Consider the following 21,376-nt stretch of genomic DNA (forward strand, 5'->3'; position numbering starts at 1 on the left):
ACACAGCAAGGCTATTTTAAGGAGGTAAAGGGATGGGACCTAGACTCAGTGCAGTGGTACATTTCCTTTTTTCTTTTTCTTAAGATTTCATTTTTAAGTAATCTCTACACCAAAGGTGGGGCTCAAATTCATAACCCCAAGATCAAGAGTCACATGCTCCACTGAGCCAACTAGGCACCCCTGGTACTTTTCCTTTTAATGAAATGGAAATTTTGTTAAAATTTTGAAACATACAGAAATAGGAAAATAAATCAACCATTAATCCACTACCCAGAAATAACTGCTGCCAATATATTAACTATATACATTTTTCAAAGCCTGTGTTCTGTTACCTCCAACCAAACAGGAACTACATAAGCAAACACGATTTGAAGAGGAAACACTGAAGGAACTCGGTAACTATCTACACAAGGGCTGATGCAATGTGACCAAGACCCGGCGTCAGCCAAGCAGCCGACCCTAGGAAGCCAGCTGGACTCTCAGTCCCACCCTCAAAAATACGTGGAATGACGTCTCTATGGTTGTTCCTGTGCCGGAACGCAAGGCTACGCTCTCTCCTTTTGCGGAACTCTATGGTCTGAGGACGCGACTGTGCCCCGGAAGCAGTCCTAGGGGCCCGGGACGGCAAGATGGCGGCGCGAGCGGCGCTTGGGTCCATGTGCCGGCGTCTCTGGCAGGTATCTGGCGGGTGGGGGGTACTAAGCTAGCTGACAGGGCAGGAGCCGTAAAGTCTTGTTGCCGCTTGTCGTTCTGGCCATCTGGAGTTTCCCCCGGTATTTATTCCGCCCCTTGGCGCATTGTTTGCCGGAAGGTGGCGGGAAAGGGACTGGTTTTATTTCGAATCCTCTCATGAGATAAAACGTAAGAATCAGGGCAAACACGGGCAAACACGGGAACAAGAAGAATCGTAGGATGTCAGAGCTGGAAAGAATGTTGAACAGCGTATGTCCCGCACCACTCTTTTCAGGTTTGCAAAATAAACTGAAGCTCAGAGAAGGCTTGCTTTGGTAAAAATTAGGGGCTGAACTGGTACCAGATCTTAGACCCCTCCCATGGAACCAAATTGGGATAGCTTTGATTCTGACATTAGATGAGAGTCGCGGAAGTGGTAGGAATGGGCTGTTCCCTGCGCCTTTCTTGGGAGAAAAAGCAAAAACCGTAAGCAGTGATTCTCAAGTTATTTGGTCTCAGTATCCCTTTAACACTCTAAAACTGGTTGAGGACTCGAGAGAGCTTTTGCTTTTGTCGGTTTTAGCTCTGCATATATACCTTCTTAGAAAATAAAACTGGGAATCTTAAAAATGCTTATTCATTTAGAAGTAAGACCAAGAAGGGGCGCCTGGGTGGCTCAGTCCATTAAGCGCCTGACTCTTGATTTCAGTTCAGGCCGTCATTTCAGGGTTTCTGAGTTTGAGCAGTGGGTGGGGCTCTGCGCTGTGTGGAGCTTGCTTAGTATTCTCTCTCTCTCTCTCTCTCTCTCTCTCTCTCTCTCTGCGGCCCTCGCTCGCGCGCATCTTCTTTCTCAAGAATAAATAAACTTAAAAAAATTAAAAAGAAAAGAAAAAAAAATGCATTACGTATTTTTTGGAAAAATAACTAAATTTTTCAAAACAAAGTTAGTGACAAGAGTAGCAGCGTTTTATGTTTTTGTAAATCTCTTGTTAACCTTAAAAGTATATATTATTTTGCCAGCAAAAATGAGTTTATTTGGGAATAACAGAATTGCGATTCGGGACAGGCAAGGTATGGCAAGACCATAGGTAAGTCCCCAAATAAAAGAAAGGATTGTTTTAGAAAGGAGGAGGAAGTTGAGAGGGGCTGTTTTGAGTGGAAGTGCTTTGGAGAAAATCAAGAGTTCAGGGTGATGATGGTTTCTCCTTGGCTGAGTTGCAGTGTAGTCAGTTTCTTGTAGAAGATTTATCATGCATCTTTTCCTTTTGGGGGCCTGTAATTGATCATACTTCTGATTCTTCTCTTGAGGTCTGTAATTGACAGTTCTTCCAGTAATTGATGTTAAGTGATGTGGGACCCCCTTTTAGGCTCTGGACTCTAGTGAGGTTTCCTTTTATTTTTACATTTCCTCCTTTTGATCAAGATCTTTCTCCAAAAGCATTACTAATTGGGAGTCAGGTTTCCATATTTAGTGGTTTTGTTCCTCCGTGCCAGGAAGGACTTTTCCTGGTTGTTATGTCTTATGTCAGAGAGAAAATACAGATTGGAAGCATATTGAGAGGTTGGGGCACCTGGGTGGTTCAGTTGGTTGAGCATCCGACTTTGCCTCAGGTCCTGATGTCACGGTTCGTGGGTTTGAGCTCTGCATCGGGCCCTGTGCTGACAGCTCAGAGCCTGGAACCTGCTTCAGATTCTGTGTCTCCCTCTCTCTCTTCCCTCCCCTGCTTGCACTCTGTCTCTCTCAAAAATAAATAAACACTAAAAAAAATTTTTTTTAATTGAAAGAAACATACTGAGGTGACTCAAGTAACAAGTAGGGGTGGCAGGGAGAACTCTTAGGCACTTCCCATTTATCAAGACATCAGGCTTGTACCAATTGGAGATCATCTCTTTATTGGGTACATCATTTTTACAAAAGCTTGACAAGCTAAGTATAAAACTTTAAATAATTATACAAAAGAAGTAATGTAACAATTCCAAATTACACGGTGGTTCTAAACTTGTCCCCTAAGTCTGAAGGTAGCAAACTAAAATATTTATTGGCACGTATTGTGACTTGGGAGAGGAAACTTCTCCCCTACAGAGGCAAACATGGAGTCATGTATGCCTCCTGGAAATCCCTGCTTAAAGTGGCCGTGAAGACAAAATAGTGAATATTGCAAGAACACACTGAAAGAATGAACTGGGTGCATTTTGGAAAATACAGTGTAGTTATAAACCTGAAGCAATAGCTAATGAACTTTTTGCAAAAGTAGCAAAACTCAAAACAGTATTGGTATCTCAAAAGAATTGTTTGGAACCAAATGTAATCCAATAACACAGCACGTAAGGTTGCAAATTCACGCCATAAATCTGGATAAGATCCCAGAGTCAGTTAATAGTCCAAATGGAAAAAAGAGACTTGTGAATGCTGAAACCTCTCACCCTTCAGAAAAAGCAGGTGAAAGGTTAATTTGTCATAGGTTCGTGATGAGGCTGTTTTCAAAAGGCCATCATCAAAAGAAGTGGTTTCCCCCCTTTCACGGGGGTTTGGGAAAGGTGGACAAGGGCATTTTCTTTCCACAAAAGAAATAGAAGTAAATAGTGAGGAAAAGATGTATAGGCTTGGTCTGGACATCTTGAGAAAGCTGCGTCTTCAGATGTCATCTGCTTCAGTTCTGGGAAGCCTTTACTTTTAGGTCATCAGACGGTGTGCAGGTCCAGTTAGGGTTTGTCGCTTTCTTTAGATGTGTCATGTGAGTCCAGGATTCTGCCCCTTGGAGTTTGGCAGCACAAGGGATGGTTAGCAGTAGCTGATGAGGGTCCTTCCCACAAGGTTAAAGAGAGTCTTTCTGGATGTATCTTTTCCAGTAGACAAAATCTCCATATTGCAAGATGTGAAGGTCTGTCTCCCAGGTGCACTGTGAAGAGATTGCTCTACCAAAGCATAGTTGTTTTTAATGGAAATAATTAGGCCTTGGGGCCTCTGGGTGGCTCAGTCAGTTAAGTGTCCCACTCTTGATTTCGACTCAGGTCATAATCTCATGGTTCTGAGTTCAGGCCCCGCGTCGGGCTCTGCACTGAAAGTGCGGAGCCTGCTTGCGATTCTCTCTCCTCCTCTCTCTCTCCCCTTCTCCCTCTTCTCTGCCAACCCCTCCCCCCCCCCCCCCCCCCCAGTAAATAAACTTTAAAAAAAGAAGTAATTGGACCTTTACAGTATGAAATAGATCTCCTTTTATCAATTGTGGATCAAGGAGGCAAGGGCCAGGTGCATTGCGCGTTCTGTGACTAGCTCAAAGGGCGAGAGGCTGAGTACCAAAGTGGGTGGATCTGAGATTGAGAAGGACCAACAGCAATGCTTTCAGCCAAGGTATTTGGAGGGTGTCTACAAAATTTGTCAGTTTACTCTTAACCTGACATTAGTGAGTTTGACTAACCCTGAGGGTTAAGGTTGATAAATACAATAGAAGTGTTGTAAAACCAGCCACACAGCACAGACTTGTCAAAGCACCTGACTGGTAACATGGGTTCCCCAGTCACTATGAAGTTCAAGAGGGGTTCCCCGGGTAGGAATAATCTTTTCTAACAGAAGTTTAGCAACAGAAGAAACAGTAACCTGTGTATAAGGGAAAGCTTTAGTTCAGTGAGAAACATACAGACCATGACTAAAATATATTTATATCCGCAAGATGGGGGAGCTATATGAAATTTGTGCAAACCGATTTCTTTGCATTATACTTTGGACAGGTGGGATGAGCGGGATAGACACTGTTTGCAGCCTTAGTAATATTTCCCCGTGAATATGGGCTCATGACACTGTCATTTTGTCAGTAGACATGTATAATGGTAAGTCATGGGAATGTTAAAATTTCTGGTAAGGCCCGATTGTTATTTGGTCCAAACCACAGTTCTCTTTATTGAGCCAACAATTACTCGATTTCCAATATTGTTTTTTCCTCTCTGGGGCCAATTGTTGGGTATCTCTGGTTAGTTTTTCCAAATTATTATTTGGAGGAACATCCCTTTGGACCATGACAGAGTCTGGCTATTGATTTCCTTGAAAGCAGCTCTTTTGGTGGAAATAATAGCAAGGCGGTTTCCTTTTGGTACCCAGGGAGTTGAGTCTGGAATGCTTGGGAACCTTAGTAACAGCCAGTGCAGTCAGCCAAAGCATAGTATCGAATAAATTTTGGATATAGATGTTTTCAATTTTATCCCCATTGGAAACTTCTTGACTATTTCCTAACATTCCAAAATCATGAGCTACCCCAAAGGCATATTGACTGTTATAAATGTTTGCAGCTTTACCCTTAGCCAGAATTAAAGGATAGTTAAAGGGGATTCCATGATTATTTCTTCAGAGGGCTTCAGTGCAGTGGCAGGAATGGTTAGGAATGCAGAGGCTAGGGGAATATCCCCGTGCCACAGGGTCTGGTTGTTGGCTACAATACACCATGGGTCCATGATGGTCCCCATGTTTTAGGGTGAGTACTCCAAGGGTGTTCCCTCCCCCCTCACATGCAACGAGGGAAGTTGGTAATTAGGACATCTGGGCTGTGGGCTTTATTAGGCTTTTCTTTAAAGTCCCCAAAGCTATGTCTTCTCGATTTTTCCAAATAATAGAATTAGGTTGGCCATTTCTTTTTATTCTTCAGTAAATCATATAGAGATTGAGCCATGAAAGAAGTTTCAAATCCAAATTCGACAGTAGCCAGCCAGTCCAAGAAAACCTCGTAATTGGCACTTCGTTTTAGGTTTGAGGAAGTTCAGGATGGCACAAAGCCTACCTGGATCCAGATCTGGTCCTCATTCTGAGGTCAGGTGCTCTAAGTATTGAACCAGAGTTTGAGCAAACTGCAGTTTTTCTCCAGAGACTTGATGTCCTTTTAATGCCAAAAGCTTTAACAGATAGGTGCTGTCTTACTGAGAAAGGATTTGAGAAGGGCAGCAGAAAAGCAAATTATCTACAGATTCTAACAAAGTAGAGCCTATAGAAAGTTTTTTATCATCCACATCTGTTTTTAAGGTTTGTAAAAAGTAAGGACTCTCTGTGCTGCTCTGGGGCATTATTGTCCAGGGGTCCTTCCATCCTTCCCAAGTGAAAGCAAAAAGATACTGGCTATTTTTACACTACATAGATCAATTACAGTGACAAATTTGCTTTCAGTGGGAATGGATGTCAGTAACATATGGGGGTTAGGAACAGGGTGCCGAGGGATAGCAACGTATTGCTCAGAGGTCCTGGATAAACCTCCATCCTTGGCCATTGAGTTTTCTCACAGGTAAAATAGGCGAATTACTAGGACTAGTACAGGGGATAATGAGGCCCTGAGCTTTGTAACCTTCTGTTACCAGCTTGATGCCTTGCAGGGCTTCTTTATTTATAGAGTATTCATTCATTCTGGGGAGAGGTTTTGAAGGAGCTGTTGAATCTAGATGGAAAGTATACCCGTGGATTCTGCCAATCAGATGAAGATTTTGCCCAGAAAGAGGATTTGACCCAGTAGGGACAGTGTCCCCAGATGCAGCTGTAGTGCTGTCAGACATGGAGCAAATAAAAGATGTCAGAAGGTCATTTAATCTCCCTGGTTGGCTATCTTGAGTCCTACTGTCAAATTCTAGAATTATTTCCCTCTTTTTGGGAGAAAGAAATTCCAGCATGATGTATTTCTGAAAAATCTCTGCAATCTGTAGGAGCAGAGGAACTAAGGAGAAAAGGGTGTGTGTCTCCCAAAGGGCCTAGACTAAAGAGAACAGGGTCAGAGACAGGAAACTGGTAAAGTTTATTAGAGACCCCAGTGTTTGAACTGTTTTAGTATTCCAAGCAGGGGCTGCTTTATAGCACTGGGGTCACGCACCAAGCGTGTAGTTCTTGTGTCAATAAGGAAAGAGAAGGATTTGTTCCTGATCTGAACAGTGGTTTCCCTTAGCCAAGTAAGAGGGAGGTTTGGGAAGAACTCCTTTGGTTTCCTGGAGCCCTGTCTTGGGAATGAGGAGGACATTGGAAAGGCTGGCTATAGAGGGCTGAAGGCAAGATGGTAACAATCTTTTTTTCCTGTGTTCTGACTCTTTGCAACAATAGCAGAAACTAGGAAGTTTTTCGTTTTGTTTAAGGGCCTTCATTTGTTAGAATGAAAAATTAAGCATTTTAGTGGTCTTTCTTTTAGGTGATTCCTCTAAGGTACTAGCAAGCTGGTTTGCCAAACCAACTAATCAGGAGCGGGCACAGTTTCCCATTCCATCATGGTCCTTTTAACTAAAAAAAGAGTTAGCCCAGTTCATCCCGTTAAGAAACATAGTTAAATGCTACCCCAATGGATTCAACATCAAAAGGAAGACCAGAATTTTCTTTGAAAGCAATCTGAAATCAATTTTAATAGTCATGAATAGGTTCATCAGGCTTTTGTGTGCAAGACTGAATTTTGTTCCAATCAGCAGGCTTAGGAAAAGTCTACTGTAATTGCTCAGTGGAGATTTCCAGGGAATGTTCTAGCATCTTGCCAAAAATCAGGGGTCTGTTTCTCTAAACTCTTTTCAAGATGTTCCCATTGGGCTACTTACAGCCAGTGTCTGGTCTGGCCTTCTCCAACATGAATGTGGACTAATTGCTAAAAAATCTGAGAAACTGGGTTGGCAAGTTTGCAAAACTATGGGAAATGCTTCAGCAAACTTATGGGGGTTCTCAGTCATTACAGGGAAACTCTTTTTAACTATGGCTCGCAATTCAGCATTACTCCAGGGAATATAAGAAATTTGGGGGTTATTTGGAACCTCAGAAGATTTAACTTTAAAGGAGCAAATTTTAGTGGGTTCAGGGAGGGAGCAGGGAGAGGTTTGGATGAAAAGGGAAGTTTGGTGAGAAAATTAAAGTGGGGAAACTGAGGGTGTAGAGGGGATGAAAGCCAACAGGAGGGAAGGAGGACGATGTCACCACAGGTGGGGCTTGAGCATAGGTGGCTGCTACAGTCCTGGGGGCCTCAGAAGCCTTTCCATCTTTGTCTCAGTCTAGAAACTATATTTTGCAGAGAACCAGTTTTAGATTAATTGGTAATGTTTGGAAGCTTTAAGACATCCATCCCAGGCATCCCATGGGAATGCAAGCTGGTGCAGCCACTCTGGAAAACAGTATGGAGGTTCCTCAAAAAACTAAAAATAGAACTACCCTACAACCCAGCAATTGCACTACTAGGCATTTACCCACGGGATACAGGTGTGCTGTTTCGAAGGGACACACGCGCCCCCATGTTTATAGCAGCACTATCGACAATAGCCAAAGTATGGAAAGAGCCCAAATGTCCACCGATGGATGAATGGATTAAGAAGATGTGGTATATATATACAATGGAGTATTACTCAACAATCAAAAAGAATGAAATCTTGCCATTTGCAACTATGTGGATGGAACTGGAGGGTATGATGCTAAGTGAAATTAGTCAGAGAAAGACAAAAATCATATGACTTCACTCATATGAGGACTTTAGGAGACAAAACAGATGAACATAAGGGAAGGGAAACAAAAAGAATATAAAAACAGGGAGGAGGACGAAACAGAAGAGACTCATAAATATGGAGAACAAACAGGGTTACGGGAGGGTTTGTGGGAGAGGGGATGGGCTAAATGGGTAAGGGGCACTAAGGAATCTACTCCTGAAATCATTGTTGCACTTTATGCTAACTAGTTTGGATGTAAATTTTTAAAAATAAAAAATTAAATTAAAAAAAAAAAAAAAGACACAGGCATCCCATTCAAGTTTGACAAGTTTAGAGACATGGCTGTCCGGTTTGGTTTTGAGAAAAGTAAGTTTGGGGAGATCAAAACTTCCCCATAATGGCCAATTGAAGTTCTAAATTACTTTCGATTAAGTCAGTCCATTTAGTTAGAAATGGGCATGAGAAGGAACCACAGTTTTTAAACATAAAACCAAGGTCCCAGAAGGAGTGCTGCCCTTAAAGCATTTTGATGACCGGGGTCCTGTTTCTTAGAGGTTTCTCTAGAGCAAAAAAAGAAAAATTCCTAAACAGCACAGTTTCAACAGGAACATCCTGGTTCCAAAGGAATCTGACCAAAGGTCAGCACAGAACCAGTGGGAACAGCCCAGTTCTGGAAAGGAGGTGGACCAAAACTAACACAGTTCCAAACAGGGCACAGTTCCAACAGGAACCGTCTGGTTCCAGAAGGGAGTCAGACCAAAGGTCAGGCAAGTACTCTGAAAGGACAAAACCTTAAAACAGATCCCAAATAAAGACTGGAGAGCTCAAAGCACAAAGAGAATAGATCTCGAAGTGCAGGAGAAACTTAGCCTCCAACACCAGGAATGGCAAGAAAGCAGTGAGCTTAATTGCCTCTGTGGGCCCTGGCACCTGTTTGCTCACCAGCCTCAAAGCTGTTGGGGTTCATTTTTGGATCCCACTTCTGATCACCAAATAATGTTAACCTTAAAAATAAAAGTTATTTTACCAGTAGAAATTGGTTTATTTGGGAATGACAAAGAAATACAGTTTGGGACATGCAAGCTATGGCAAACCGTAGGCAAGTCCCATAAACAAAGGAGAGAAACATTTTATGGAGGAAAAGGAAGAAGTTGGGAAGTGCTTTGAATGAAGGTCCAGTGGAGATAAGCAGGAGTTCAGATAGTTTTTCATAGGCTGAGTCACAGAGGTAGTCAATTTCTTATAGAAGATTCAGTGAACATCTTTTCGTGTTGGGGCCTGTAATTGACAATTCTTTCCATAATTGACATTGAGTGGTATGGCTCCCCCTTCTAACCTCCCTGCTTCATGAGGTTTCCCTTTATTCATTTTCACATTCTTTTAATGTCTGGCTTCATGGAGGGCAGCTGGATTCTCATGTTTGTTTTGCAGTCTTGCTATATCACTCAGCATGCAGCTTCTAGAAAACCTCACTGTACACGGTTGAGAGTGAGAGTGGAAAAGTTGCAAATAACGGCTATTATTAGGAAAATAGTTTTAATCTCTTGGACCCCTCAAGTCCTCAGACCACACTTGGAGAACCATTGTTCTTAAAGTCAGATGGTGGGGGTGCCTAGATGGCTCAGTCAGTTAAGCGGCCAACTCTTGGTTTCAGCTCAGGTCATGATCTCCCGGTTTTGTGAGTTCAAGCTCCACATCGGGCCCTGTGCTGACAGTGCAGAGCCTCCTTCGGATTCTCTCTCTCCCTCTCTCTCTCTGCCCCTCCCCCTCTCATGCTGTCTCTCTCAAAAATAAGAATAAACTTTTAAAAAAGGAAAAGTTAGGGGCGCCTGGGTGGCTCAGTCAGTTAAGCCTCCGACTTCAGCTCAGGTCATGATCTCGTGGTCCGTGGGTTCGAGCCCCTCATTGGGCTCTGTGCTGACAGCTCAGAGCCTGGAGCCTGTTTCAGATTCTGTGTCTCCCTCTTTCTCTTACCCTCCCCTGTTCATGCTCTCTATCTCTCTGTCTCAAAAATAAATGTTAAAAAAAAAAAAAAGAAAGAAAGAAAAGTTAGATGGTGGAAGAAGTTGAAACTTTGAACTACTAATACAATGCACACTCAGACTCGGTTCTGTCCCTTAAAAAAACAAAACAAAACAAAAATCTTAAGAACTTCTTAAGGTTGATTTGTGGATATAACAGCACTTTAGGCTCCAGCTTTTAAAAGAAGAGGTTTATACTGGGAGAATATGACTGGGAAGTGTCCTGTTCCTTAGACCTGTGGTCCTTTTGCACAACTGGATTGTGGGGTCTCTGGCGTACATGCAGGGAGGGGATTTCCTCTGTGATTGTGTGTGGGGAATGGCACTCACTTCCAGCTGCCTTGTATTGTGCCTGATTTCCTATCTTTTTGTTTTTCTCCCTTCATCCAAGGGCGAATATGAAGGTTTTGGTTTGCGCCCATCTTGGGTACAGAGGGAGGACAGGACAATAAGCTAAGAATAGGCTTTTAAAACATACTTAGGTGACCCTCAGTTGGTTTAAGTTTTACTTGTACTAAAGTGTCATTTTCATCTTCTAAGTATTTTTAGGGATCTTACTGTAATTCTCCTTTCTCAAGTTACATTTTTAAATCTCAAGATAGCTTAAGCGGAAAATAGAAGGCAAATTGCATATATAATAGTACCATAGGTCTCCTAAAACTAGAAGTTTTGTCCACTAGGGGGAGCTGACAGTAAAGGATTTGGAAATGCTGGATTGTTGGGAGTATGAAGTACAGCAGTGGTAGAAGATGGGTGTCAGTTTCACTGTGCGTTTCGATTTATTTATAAACTAAGCTAACCCAGCCAAGCCAAGAAATACATATGCTAGAAAAGATGTAGGAAAGCTTCAAAAGAAGGCTACTTTAGAATTACTGTCCAGCTCTTGATTATAAAGAGACTTATTGGGGCGCCTGGGTGGCGCAGTCGGTTAAGCGTCCGACTTCAGCCAGGTCACGATCTCGCGGTCCGTGAGTTCGAGCCCCGCGTCAGGCTCTGGGCTGATGGCTCGGAGCCTGGAGCCTGTTTCCGATTCTGTGTCTCCCTCTCTCTCTGCCCCTCCCCCGTTCATGCTCTGTCTCTCTCTGTCCCAAAAATAAATAAAAAACGTTGAAAAAAAAAAGAAAGAGACTTATTGCTCAGAAATATTCAGGCAAAATAAATATTATATTGAAGTACATTTAATCTATAAAAACCAATGGAAGAATGAAGTCACATTTTTTTTCCTTGATGTCCACATATTTTATTTTATTTTATTTATTTATTTATTTATTTATTTTTAATGTTTATTTTTGAGAGAGAGAGACAGAGCATGAGCAGGAGAGGGGCAGAGAGACAGGGAGACACAGAATCCAAAGCAGGTTCCAGGCTCTGAGCTGGCAGCACAGAGCCCAACATAGGGCTCAAACCCATGAACTGTGAGATCATGACCTGAGCCAAAGTCAGACACTCAACCGACTGAGCCAGCCAGGGGCCCCTTTTTTTTCTTTTCACATATTTAAGTCATAGGTGTTCTTTTTTTTTTTTTTTTTTTTTTTTTAATTTTTTTTTTTTTTCAACGTTTTTTATTTATTTTTGGGACAGAGAGAGACAGAGCATGAACGGGGGAGGGGCAGAGAGAGAGGGAGACACAGAATCGGAAACAGGCTCCAGGCTCCGAGCCATCAGCCCAGAGCCCGACGCGGGGCTCGAACTCACGGGCCGCGAGATCGTGACCTGGCTGAAGTCGGACGTTTAACCGACTGCGCCACCCAGGCGCCCCATGTCATAGGTGTTCTTTTTTTTTTTTTTTTTTTTTTTTTTTTTTTTTTTTAAATTTTTTTTCAACGTTTTTTATTTATTTTTGGGACAGAGAGAGACAGAGCATGAACGGGGGAGGGGCAGAGAGAGAGGGAGACACAGAATCGGAAACAGGCTCCAGGCTCCGAGCCATCAGCCCAGAGCCTGACGCCGGGCTCGAACTCACGGGCCGCGAGATCGTGACCTGGCTGAAGTCGGACGCTCAACCGACTGCGCCACCCAGGCGTCCCCATAGGTGTTCTTTTAATGTGAGAATTGCGTGTGTGTATGAGAGAGAAAGAGAATTGCTTTTTTTTTTTTTAATATTTGAGAGAGAGCGCAAACAGGAGCAGAAAGAGAGGAAGAGTGAATCCCAAGCAGACTCTGGACTGTCACCATAGAGCCCGACACAAGGCTCAAACCCACGAACCATGAGATCATTGCCTGAGCTGAAATCAAGAGTCAGACGCTTAACCAGCTGAGCCACCCAGGCACCCCAAGAATTCCTTGTTTGAAAAAGTTCTTACTCCTGAGCTTTAAAAGACACAAATTCTCTACTATTTTGAGAGTCTTTTTTGATTATGCACTCTGTCGTTGTTCTCTTGTTTTAAAATGAAATCTAATCTGGCATTTTAGTTACCTCAGTGTCTTCATTTGAAATAATGAGATAGCCCATTATTTGAAGCATTGTACACCTTTTGATTTTTTTAGTGGAAACTATGAATGATTTGAATACTGACTTTAATTCTGAAACATGCTCCTCATTTTTAGGGTTCAAGGAGTTTTTCTGTAAACGGTTCTAAGAGCAGTACAGCCAGAAATGGTGGCTTTCTCCTGTAAGTATATAATATAATTGGGTTTGCTAAATCGAATAAGGAAATGGGCTTTTGTGCTGTTTTACTTAGGTTTCTCTTTGTTTCCACACATAGCAGTACCAGTATGAAGTGGGTGCAGTTTTCAAACCTACATGTTGATATTCCCAAGGATTTGACCAAGCCCACGGTATGTACTCTCTGTTTCTTGGTAAGGAGCTATATTAGCAATAAATTTTCCTCATTATTTCCTTTGGGGCTGTTTCCCGAGCACTTTAGAGTAAAAATACTTTGTTTTCGAATACTGGCAATTGCACGGTGTGCCTGAGTAAAGTACTCTGTAATGTCCCTGGCTGCTCATATTATGTTTCAGAGAATCAGGGAATCAATTATTTACCCCAAATAACTGTGGGAATAAGCAGTCGTTTGCTTTAGCTCAGCATAATGTGAAGGGTTGTCATAATTAATGATGCAGAATACTTGTTATTACATTAGGGAAATTTTTTTCTCTTTTAGGCTTTCAGGTCTTTGTTTTCATGTTAAGACATTGAACCTGGGCCTGGACAATCCTTTATTGTTCACAGTGAGAAAGCACATTACCACAGTAAAGAAAATCTAGAAGTAGCTGTGTAACCTTTTTTCCTTTAAGTAAAAATCATGATTCTGTGAGCCCAGTTTTTGTGTAAATTTGTGGTTTAAAAAATCCTTACAAATTCTGAAACCTTTCATTTCCACCCCTCACAAATAATCCCCTTTAACGGTTTGTCATGAATCCTTCTAGACATTTGTCTGTATGTAATCATCTTGTCTGTGCACATGCACACCAAAATGAAATTGTGTTCTACATAATGTACTGCTCTTTTGATTTTTCTTTCACTGAATAAATACTGGGTATATTTCCATGGCGATACCTATAAACTCTGGGTCTCCAAGTCAGATGTTTGCCTGGGCCAGGCCTGTAAGGAAAGGTGGCAGGGTGGGCACGGTGGCAGGCTATGCCCTTTATAAGCAAGACAGCTGCTACTTACTCTAGCCACTTGTTGCCACGTGGGAAATCAGACCTAGTGATGTCACATGGTCTCAAATTTTCCAAGCTAAACTGAAATCCAAATTTTTATTCAAAATCTCTTGATTTTTTTATATCACGACAGATTCAAACTCTCTTTAAAACCCTCTGAGGACCAATCAGAAACACCTCTTAGGGCTATATTCCCTCTCCCTTGTGCCCTAGGTTATGGTGTAGAATATCCGTGTACTCTGTTCTTTCCAGCAACCCTACCTAACCTTGGGGATAATTGAGAGTAAATGTCTAGCTTGCTTCCTGGTTAGTAAGTAGATTTCCTTTGAGGAGCAAAGTAATTTAACCCTGAATCATTGGATTAGTAAGATAAATTACTGGTCTAATGGATGGATGAAGGTGAAGGTAATTCACCCCTTGGAGGAAAGTCAGAAATGTCAAACCCATTATTCCTAAAATCTTTAAGCATTAGAGTGGAAGAGGTACAAGTTAAATGTACAGTCAGTGCCATAACATTTTAATTAGAAATGAGTAATTTTTCTATTAGGGTAGGCAAAACATACATGAATAAAACTAATAAAAATATAAATAGCAATAGCTTGCCTTTGTAAAACAACGTTTTATGACTTATAAGCACTTTAATCTGTGTTTACATGTTAGCGCCCTACAGAAATGCCGTGAGTGGTGCTGTGAGCTCTAGCATGGGTATTCTTCCGTTTTATGCATAAGGAAACTGAAATATGGTGAGATGGTATGACTTGCCCGTTGTCATTCAGCTATAAGAAGCAGAGTTTAATTCTCAATCCAAGTCTTCTGCCCTTCTAACCAGGCTACTTGGTTAACAGACCCCAGAATCCTTTCCCATGGTGTATTTGGGGCCCAATAAATATTAAGTTAGAAGGTCTCATTAGTGATTTTGTAGGTTGCTTGGAAGTCCTTTTGATTTAAAGTATATTTTAACAGATTGTAAGCGTCATTGTGGAGATCTGAATGTGTTAGTATCTAGCTACTTAGGCTAACAGTATTAAGATGTTGCTCAGCATTTTTCTCCCCATTTATTAGTAAACTCTGAAAGTGTTCAATTGAGGATAATATGTTAAATTTTCCAGTTATAAATATTGGAGGAACCACAACTGAAACTTTTCTTCTTGATTTGAAAATTTTAGATAACCATTTCTGATGAACCAGATACATTATATAAGCGCCTGTCAGTTTTAGTAAAAGGCCATGATAAAGCCGTATTGGACAGTTACGAATATTTTGCCGTGCTTGCTGCTAAAGAACTTGGTATCTCTATTAAAGTGTAAGTATTTATCTTTCCTAATCTGACCTTTTAGCTGCTGTAACATGATCAACCAGGAAAATGGTGCTCATCCCAACTAGGTGTGAGCTCTTTTTTTTTTTTTTTTTTTTTTTGAGCGTGTTGGGGAGGGGCGGGGGGAGGATAGAGCATCCGAGGTGGGCTTCTTGCTGACGGCAGTGAGCCCGATGTGGGGCTCAAACTCACAAACTGTGAGATCATGACCTGAGCCAAAGTCAGACGCTCAACTGACCAAGCCACCCAGGCGCCCCAGGTCTAAGCTCTTAAAACAGCATAGAACCTCATGGTAGATAGAGCTTAGGTTTGTCATATTATCAGGATTCCTATCTACTAGAATTTTTAAGTATTAGAATGAGTGAACAAGAAAAATAGAGGAAATCCTTTCTTTAGCAATTGCATAGACATAGGAGACCCAAGAAGCCCTCATGTCTGGGCCCTCCATGGGGCAGGGAGGTGGATTAGGTAAACAAGCAATCTTTTTAGACTCTTTGGGTTTGATGGTCTTTGTCTAATATAGCCATTATTTTAAAACCAGCCTTCAGGGGCGCCTGGGTGGCGCAGTCGGTTAAGCGTCCGACTTCAGCCAGGTCACGATCTCGCGGTCCGTGAGTTTGAGCCCCGCGTCAGGCTCTGGGCTGATGGCTCAGAGCCTGGAGCCTGTTTCCGATTCTGTGTCTCCCTCTCTCTCTGCCCCTCCCCCGTTCATGCTCTGTCTCTCTCTATCCCAAAAATAAATAAAAAACGTTGAAAAAAAAAAAAAAAAATTAAAACCAGCCTTCAGAAACACTAGTCACCCAGTAATTTCATGCAGGAGTCAGGTGAGCTTCATATGGCCTTGAAATCACTGCCGGGTCAAGTGTAACTATAGTTGTCTCCCCCTTACCTGTCTAGGATACTTCCAAGACCCCCAGTGGATGCCTGAAACCACAGATAGCACTGAACCCTATATGTACTGTTTTCTCCTATACATATATACCTGTGAGGAAGTTACTTACAAATTAGGCACGGTAAGAAATTAACTAGTAATGAAACAGAACAGTTGCAACAATATGCTGTAATAAAAGTTATGTGAATGTGCTGTCTCCCTCTCTCAGAATTTCTTACTGTACTGTACTCACCCTTGTGATGAGATGAGACCATAAAATGCCCACGTGATGAAGGGCACCTGGGTGGCTCAGTCAGTTAAACGTTGACCTCTTGATATTGGCTTAGGTCGTGATCTCATGGCCCGTGACATTGAGCCCCATGTCAGGCTCTGCACTGACAGCATGGAGCCTGCTTGGGATTTTCTCCCCACTTGCGTGCATGCATTCCCTCCCTCTCTCCCTCCCCCCCCCCCCCAAAATAAATAAACATTAAAAAATAATTGCCCACAGGATGAGAGGAAGTGAGGGGAATGATGTAGGCACTGTGATATATGGTGTAATGTTAGGCTGCTACTGACCTGACTCCCTCAGAAGGAGTTCTCATCTGCTTCTGGGCCACGGTTGACCACGGGCAACTGAAACTGCTGAGAGCAAAACCGCGGATAAGGGGTGATTCCTGCAACCCTCTTCTCTCATCACCTGCTCCTGGTGCTAAACAAGGCCCATTTGGGGCTTTGCCAGCCTTGCCTTATAACAAAACAGAAGGAACCCACACGTTTCCCATAACAGACTTTAGTTTTGTGGTTATCAGTGTTTGTGCAGGTTTTTCTAAAATAATACACAAACAGTAGCACATGGCTGCTACTCCTCACAGTTCATATATTTGGTCAGAAAGGGAGTTCAGGGTTGTAAAAGCCACAGGTGCATGTGTGTGCCCTTGCATGCCAAGGCTCATTTTTGGGGCTGTGGAATAATGTTCCCATTGCTGTCTGGGGTGTTTGTTTTGGCCTGAGCTTTATGACAGCGGTTGTTACACAGGACATTCTTGACAAATGGAAGTCTGTAAATGGTAGCTAATGCCTGTAATTGAGTATGAGCCTGACCTACAAAATTGTGCAATCATGCTTTGATATCAGTGACTCAGGTTTTAACATCACTTAGCTTAAGCATGTTGTTTCGCCCATTAATTTTTCAGACATGAGCCTCCAAGAAAAATAGAACGATTTACTCTTCTCAAATCAGTGCATATTTTCAAGAAGCACAGAGTTCAGTATGAAATGAGAACACTTTACAGATGTTTAGAGGTGAGTTTATTTCAGACATTCAAGCATTTTTGAAATACCTGGAATTTCACACTAGCACATTGTAACTTTCCTTTGATGTTGACCGGGTTGACTTCTTTCAGTCTGCCCATGACTGATAGTTGTAGAGAAGGTATATGATAGGAAATCAAACTCAAATAAACCATCCTTAAGAGCAGTTCATACTTTAACTCAGCAATGGAAATTATGCTAATTTTCATACAATAATATGGCCTTGGAATAATTTTACTTACATTTCAAAAATGCTAGTTAAGTTTTTATATACTTCTAGTGATCCTTTTTACATGCTAACTGGGTTTTCCATGCCTGTGCCGGGCACCATTAAGGTTTTTCATTCATCTGTTATTCCTTTGTGCATCCAGTAGGGTCAGCATAGTCTTGTGGTTAAGAAGAGTGAGCGTTCTGGAATCAGACAGATCCAAGTACTGGCACATACCAGTTGTGTGATCTGTACCTCAGTGCTCTCATCTGTAGAATGAGAGTAATAATGGTACCCATCTCATAAGGTTAGTGAGAAGATAAAATGAGATATTTATCGAAAGCACTTAGAATACTGCCATCACATAGTAAGTGATTAATACAGTAAAACCTTGGATTGCGAGTAACTTGTTGTGCGAGTGTTCTGCAAGATGAGCAAACATTTCTAATAAATTTACAATACAAGTAGTATGTGATGCCGAACATCACATGATCACAACTGAGCCAGTGGTTCTTCTCTCTCTCTCTTTCTCTCTCACTCTCACTCTCACTCTCACTCTCTCACTCTGGGATTGTGGGTGATCATCTCGCATGCTCAGATGCTTGGTCTCAGGCTGCGGTGTTTGGTAGAAATCAGTGATTTTTCAGAACGTTGGAAGGTGCCCACAACTGGCACTAGTGTATGTTTTGTCCCTTCAAAGCACCTATGGACAGTCCTTTGCTCTTCCATACAAGAGTAAGCTTAGGAATGTTTTGCTTCATTCTTTGTCAGGCTGCCTGCACATGTAGGCCCTTTCCTCTGCTGCCTGATTGCCAGTTACATAAATACAGTATGTGACAAGAGTTTATTAATACTGTTCTGTTGTCAACATCTGAACATATACAATGGCCCCCATGCAGAAGAAGATTCCACTGAGTCAATAGATAGCAGTGATTCCATTAGTGATAGTGAAAATCGTCCTACACAATAACCCTCCTCTCTCTTGTCTCCCTCACACCAGCCATGAAGGGTTTCGAAGGTAAGTGCAGGTGAATTTGTTTATTTTTCTTTGTATTTTGTATTTTCTTTATTTTGTATTCTATTACAGTATTGTAATTATTTTTATATGAGTATTTTTGAGGTAGAACGAATCATCTGAACTTCCATTATTTCTTATGGGGAAATTCACTTTGATATACAAGTGCTTTGGATTACAAGCATGTTTCCGGAACAAATCATGCTCACAAACCAAGGTTTTACTGTAACTGTTAATGAAACAAATGCAGGTATGCTGCTTTAACATCATGCTTGTCGGGTGGGTTCCATAGAGCCCTGGTTTTAAGGTGTTCTATGCCATACTCCCCCTTCCAGTCAACCAGAGGATCTATATACTCTTTTCCTTTTAAATTGGAATTCCTTGTAGGATTTCATGAAGAAAAGGCTGTACTGCTTTTACTTAAAAACAGAAACTTAACATTTCTGCTTTAACGGCATATCATGAACCAATTTCATGTTTGACATTTTAGTTAGAACATCTGACTGGAAGTACAGCGGATGTCTACTTGGAATATATTCAGCGAAACTTACCTGAAGGAGTTGCCATGGAAGTTATAAAGGTATGATTTAAATTTCTACCTCTGATGGAGGGAGGCCTGTATTGTTTTGCCACATCGCGGGCCTGTCTCGGCCCACCGAGTAAGCGGGATGGCCCGTGGCAGGTGCCAAGAAGGCAGAGCTGGGGTCCCTGCCCCTCTGCAGCAGTGGCAGCTGAGCGGAATCCCGCCACCGCAGCCTCTTCCTCCTCCCCGGGCCGCCTCTGGAGTCTTCCTCCCGCTTAGCAGTTGCCTAGATGCGGGGTCTACGTTAATTGGCGGTGTCCCTGGAGATCACCGGGGATCAGATCGACCATTTGTGAGAGTGTTTTGTATACCATCCGGTTTCCTTCTGTTTCAGAACCCTACAAAAAGGTGAGAGGGGTAAAAGGAAGAAAGAAGGCAAGAGGATTTGAGGGAACAGAGTTCATCCAATTTGTGGCTAAAGAGTTGGGTTAAGTCCACATTATGTTATAGTTTTGTATTTCTCTTTTTAGACAAAACTAGAACGGTTACCAGAACACATCAAGGAGCCAATCTGGGAAACAGTACCAGAGGAGAAAGCAGAAAGCAGGTCCTAAAGTCTCAGCCAGTCTACTTGCACCGGCGTTTGACCCAAGGGTGGCTCAAACACGTATGTTGAGATAGAGGCTTCCAGTGGGAGCGACCGTGAGTGCACTTGACCACTCTGTTGAGCCCACGTGCCCTGATCAGCTCAAAGTGGGGGTGAAACTTTAATGACACACTGGACCACAGTGAAAACCACTTCACCTTACTCTTTTGTACACATCATTGTTTCAGTTCCGATTTTAACAAATGTGAGCAAGCCACTTTGACTACTGTGCACCAAAAGAATCAGGTTTCTGTTTTGTCATTCTGTTACAGTTCAGTTATCAGTTTGCACTGATTTTAACTTGTGTCACTTCATTTGTCTGAAAGTGAATGTTTGAAATAACTCCTTACACACATTTTTTTCCTTTTCAGCTACTTAGAAGGAACCTTCAGTTAATTTGGTTAATGTAACATTGTAACGCCAAACAGTTTTTGATAATTTAGCTAGTGCAAGCTGGAAAATCCTGGTGTGGAGGTGGTGACCTCCAAATTTCACCACATTTAAGCGTGACATTCTTGAAAATGAATGTACTGTGCAGCAGATCACGTACACTTGTGGCACACACTGAACTCTTCTTGTCGCCCAAACCCTTGCCAGGCTGCCAAGAAGGAGCACTGTAGTGGAATTTGAGCTCTCGAGAAATGACTGTCTGCATCACTTTTTTCATCCCGTGATTCATTCATTCAACAGGCTTTTATTTTGGTAGCTCTGTAACCAGCACTGGAGTAAATACCAAACGTTGAATGGAAGTATGGCTTTTGAAAAACATGCAGGGCACAGATAAATATTTTTTCTTATTAAGTCCCACACTGATAAGGCCTCTTTGTTTTGGTAAATGGCATTCTTTTTGTTTGGAGATGGCTACTTTTCCATGAAATTAAATCTTAGTTAAAACCCTGAAAGAGGCAGGACTACAATGTGCTGAAACTGCTGGTGTATCATCCCCAAGGGAGTGATTCGTTTCCTTTTTTACAGCAGAAGCAGGTCCATGTCTTTTGCGGTTTCCTTCACATCTTTGGGGTAGTTAGGACTCCTCAGTTTTTCCTCCCTTAAACTTAAGCTGGAGTCCCTGTTCTCTTTTCCCTGATCTACTATCAGGTGTCAATGTTTTGAATGCATACTGCTTATGTATCAGACTTCCATTACTGTCATTAACATGAAAAGAATTACAGCCTGTGCCCTGTGACCTCACTCAGCTCACAGCTCAGTTGTTGACTGTGTCATTCACAAATGCCTAAAGCATGCTTATCCCAGGTGTAAACCTCGGGATTAAGAACTAGTCAATAAAACCAGCGATATAATAGAGGTATATCTTGCAAAGCAGCGATCTGTGACCCATTTTTACTTTAAAAGAAAAAGTTCCTTAAATACATATCCACATCTAAACTTTTTTACAGACAGTATTAATCACTGTATCATAAGATGATTTATGCAAACTTGGCTTCCATTGACTCTCCGTGTGAGTTCCTTTCAAGATGTGCAGCTGTTTTCAGACTGAATTAACCTGTAAACCAGATTACTTGGCACTTCACGTTATATATTAAAATCTTGTTTTAAGGTAAATATACAAATAAACTACACACACAACAGAAGCTGGTGATATTTCTTTGACAAAAGCATTTGGTATACTTGAAGCCTATTTCCTGATAGAAACAAGAGGATTTCTTCATCCTGATAAGCTGAGAAATTCATTTTTTTTTTTTTTAGTTGGGTCTCCTGAGCAAAATGCATAATCTGAAAATGAGAATTAATGCCCAGGTACCACTTGTCCATGT

The 21,376-nt window shown here is 41.9% G+C and overlaps 1 protein-coding gene across 3 annotated transcripts; it reads left to right on the top strand.

The window, feature by feature from the left end:
- Positions 1 to 502: 502 nt before the first annotated feature.
- On the top strand, positions 503 to 21,193 carry MRPS10 (mitochondrial ribosomal protein S10). Of its 3 annotated transcripts, none has more exons than XM_019457127.2 (7): positions 503 to 673; positions 12,651 to 12,715; positions 12,809 to 12,881; positions 14,876 to 15,012; positions 17,092 to 17,200; positions 18,923 to 19,012; positions 19,486 to 21,193. In XM_019457127.2, exons 1-7 carry the CDS (start codon positions 518 to 520, stop codon positions 19,567 to 19,569), a joined length of 714 nt encoding a protein of 237 aa, XP_019312672.1. In that variant the 5' UTR covers positions 503 to 517; the 3' UTR covers positions 19,570 to 21,193. The 3 variants fall into 3 exon arrangements, with proteins under 3 accessions (XP_019312672.1, XP_019312676.1, XP_019312675.1); XM_019457131.2 differs by having other exon boundaries at positions 549 to 677; positions 12,812 to 12,881; XM_019457130.2 differs by having other exon boundaries at positions 550 to 677.
- Positions 21,194 to 21,376: the final 183 nt, after the last annotated feature.

Source organism: Panthera pardus, unplaced genomic scaffold (genome assembly GCF_024362965.1).
Source record: "Panthera pardus isolate Hobbes unplaced genomic scaffold, ASM2436296v1 HiC_scaffold_17, whole genome shotgun sequence".
Lineage (NCBI taxonomy): Eukaryota > Metazoa > Chordata > Mammalia > Carnivora > Felidae > Panthera > Panthera pardus.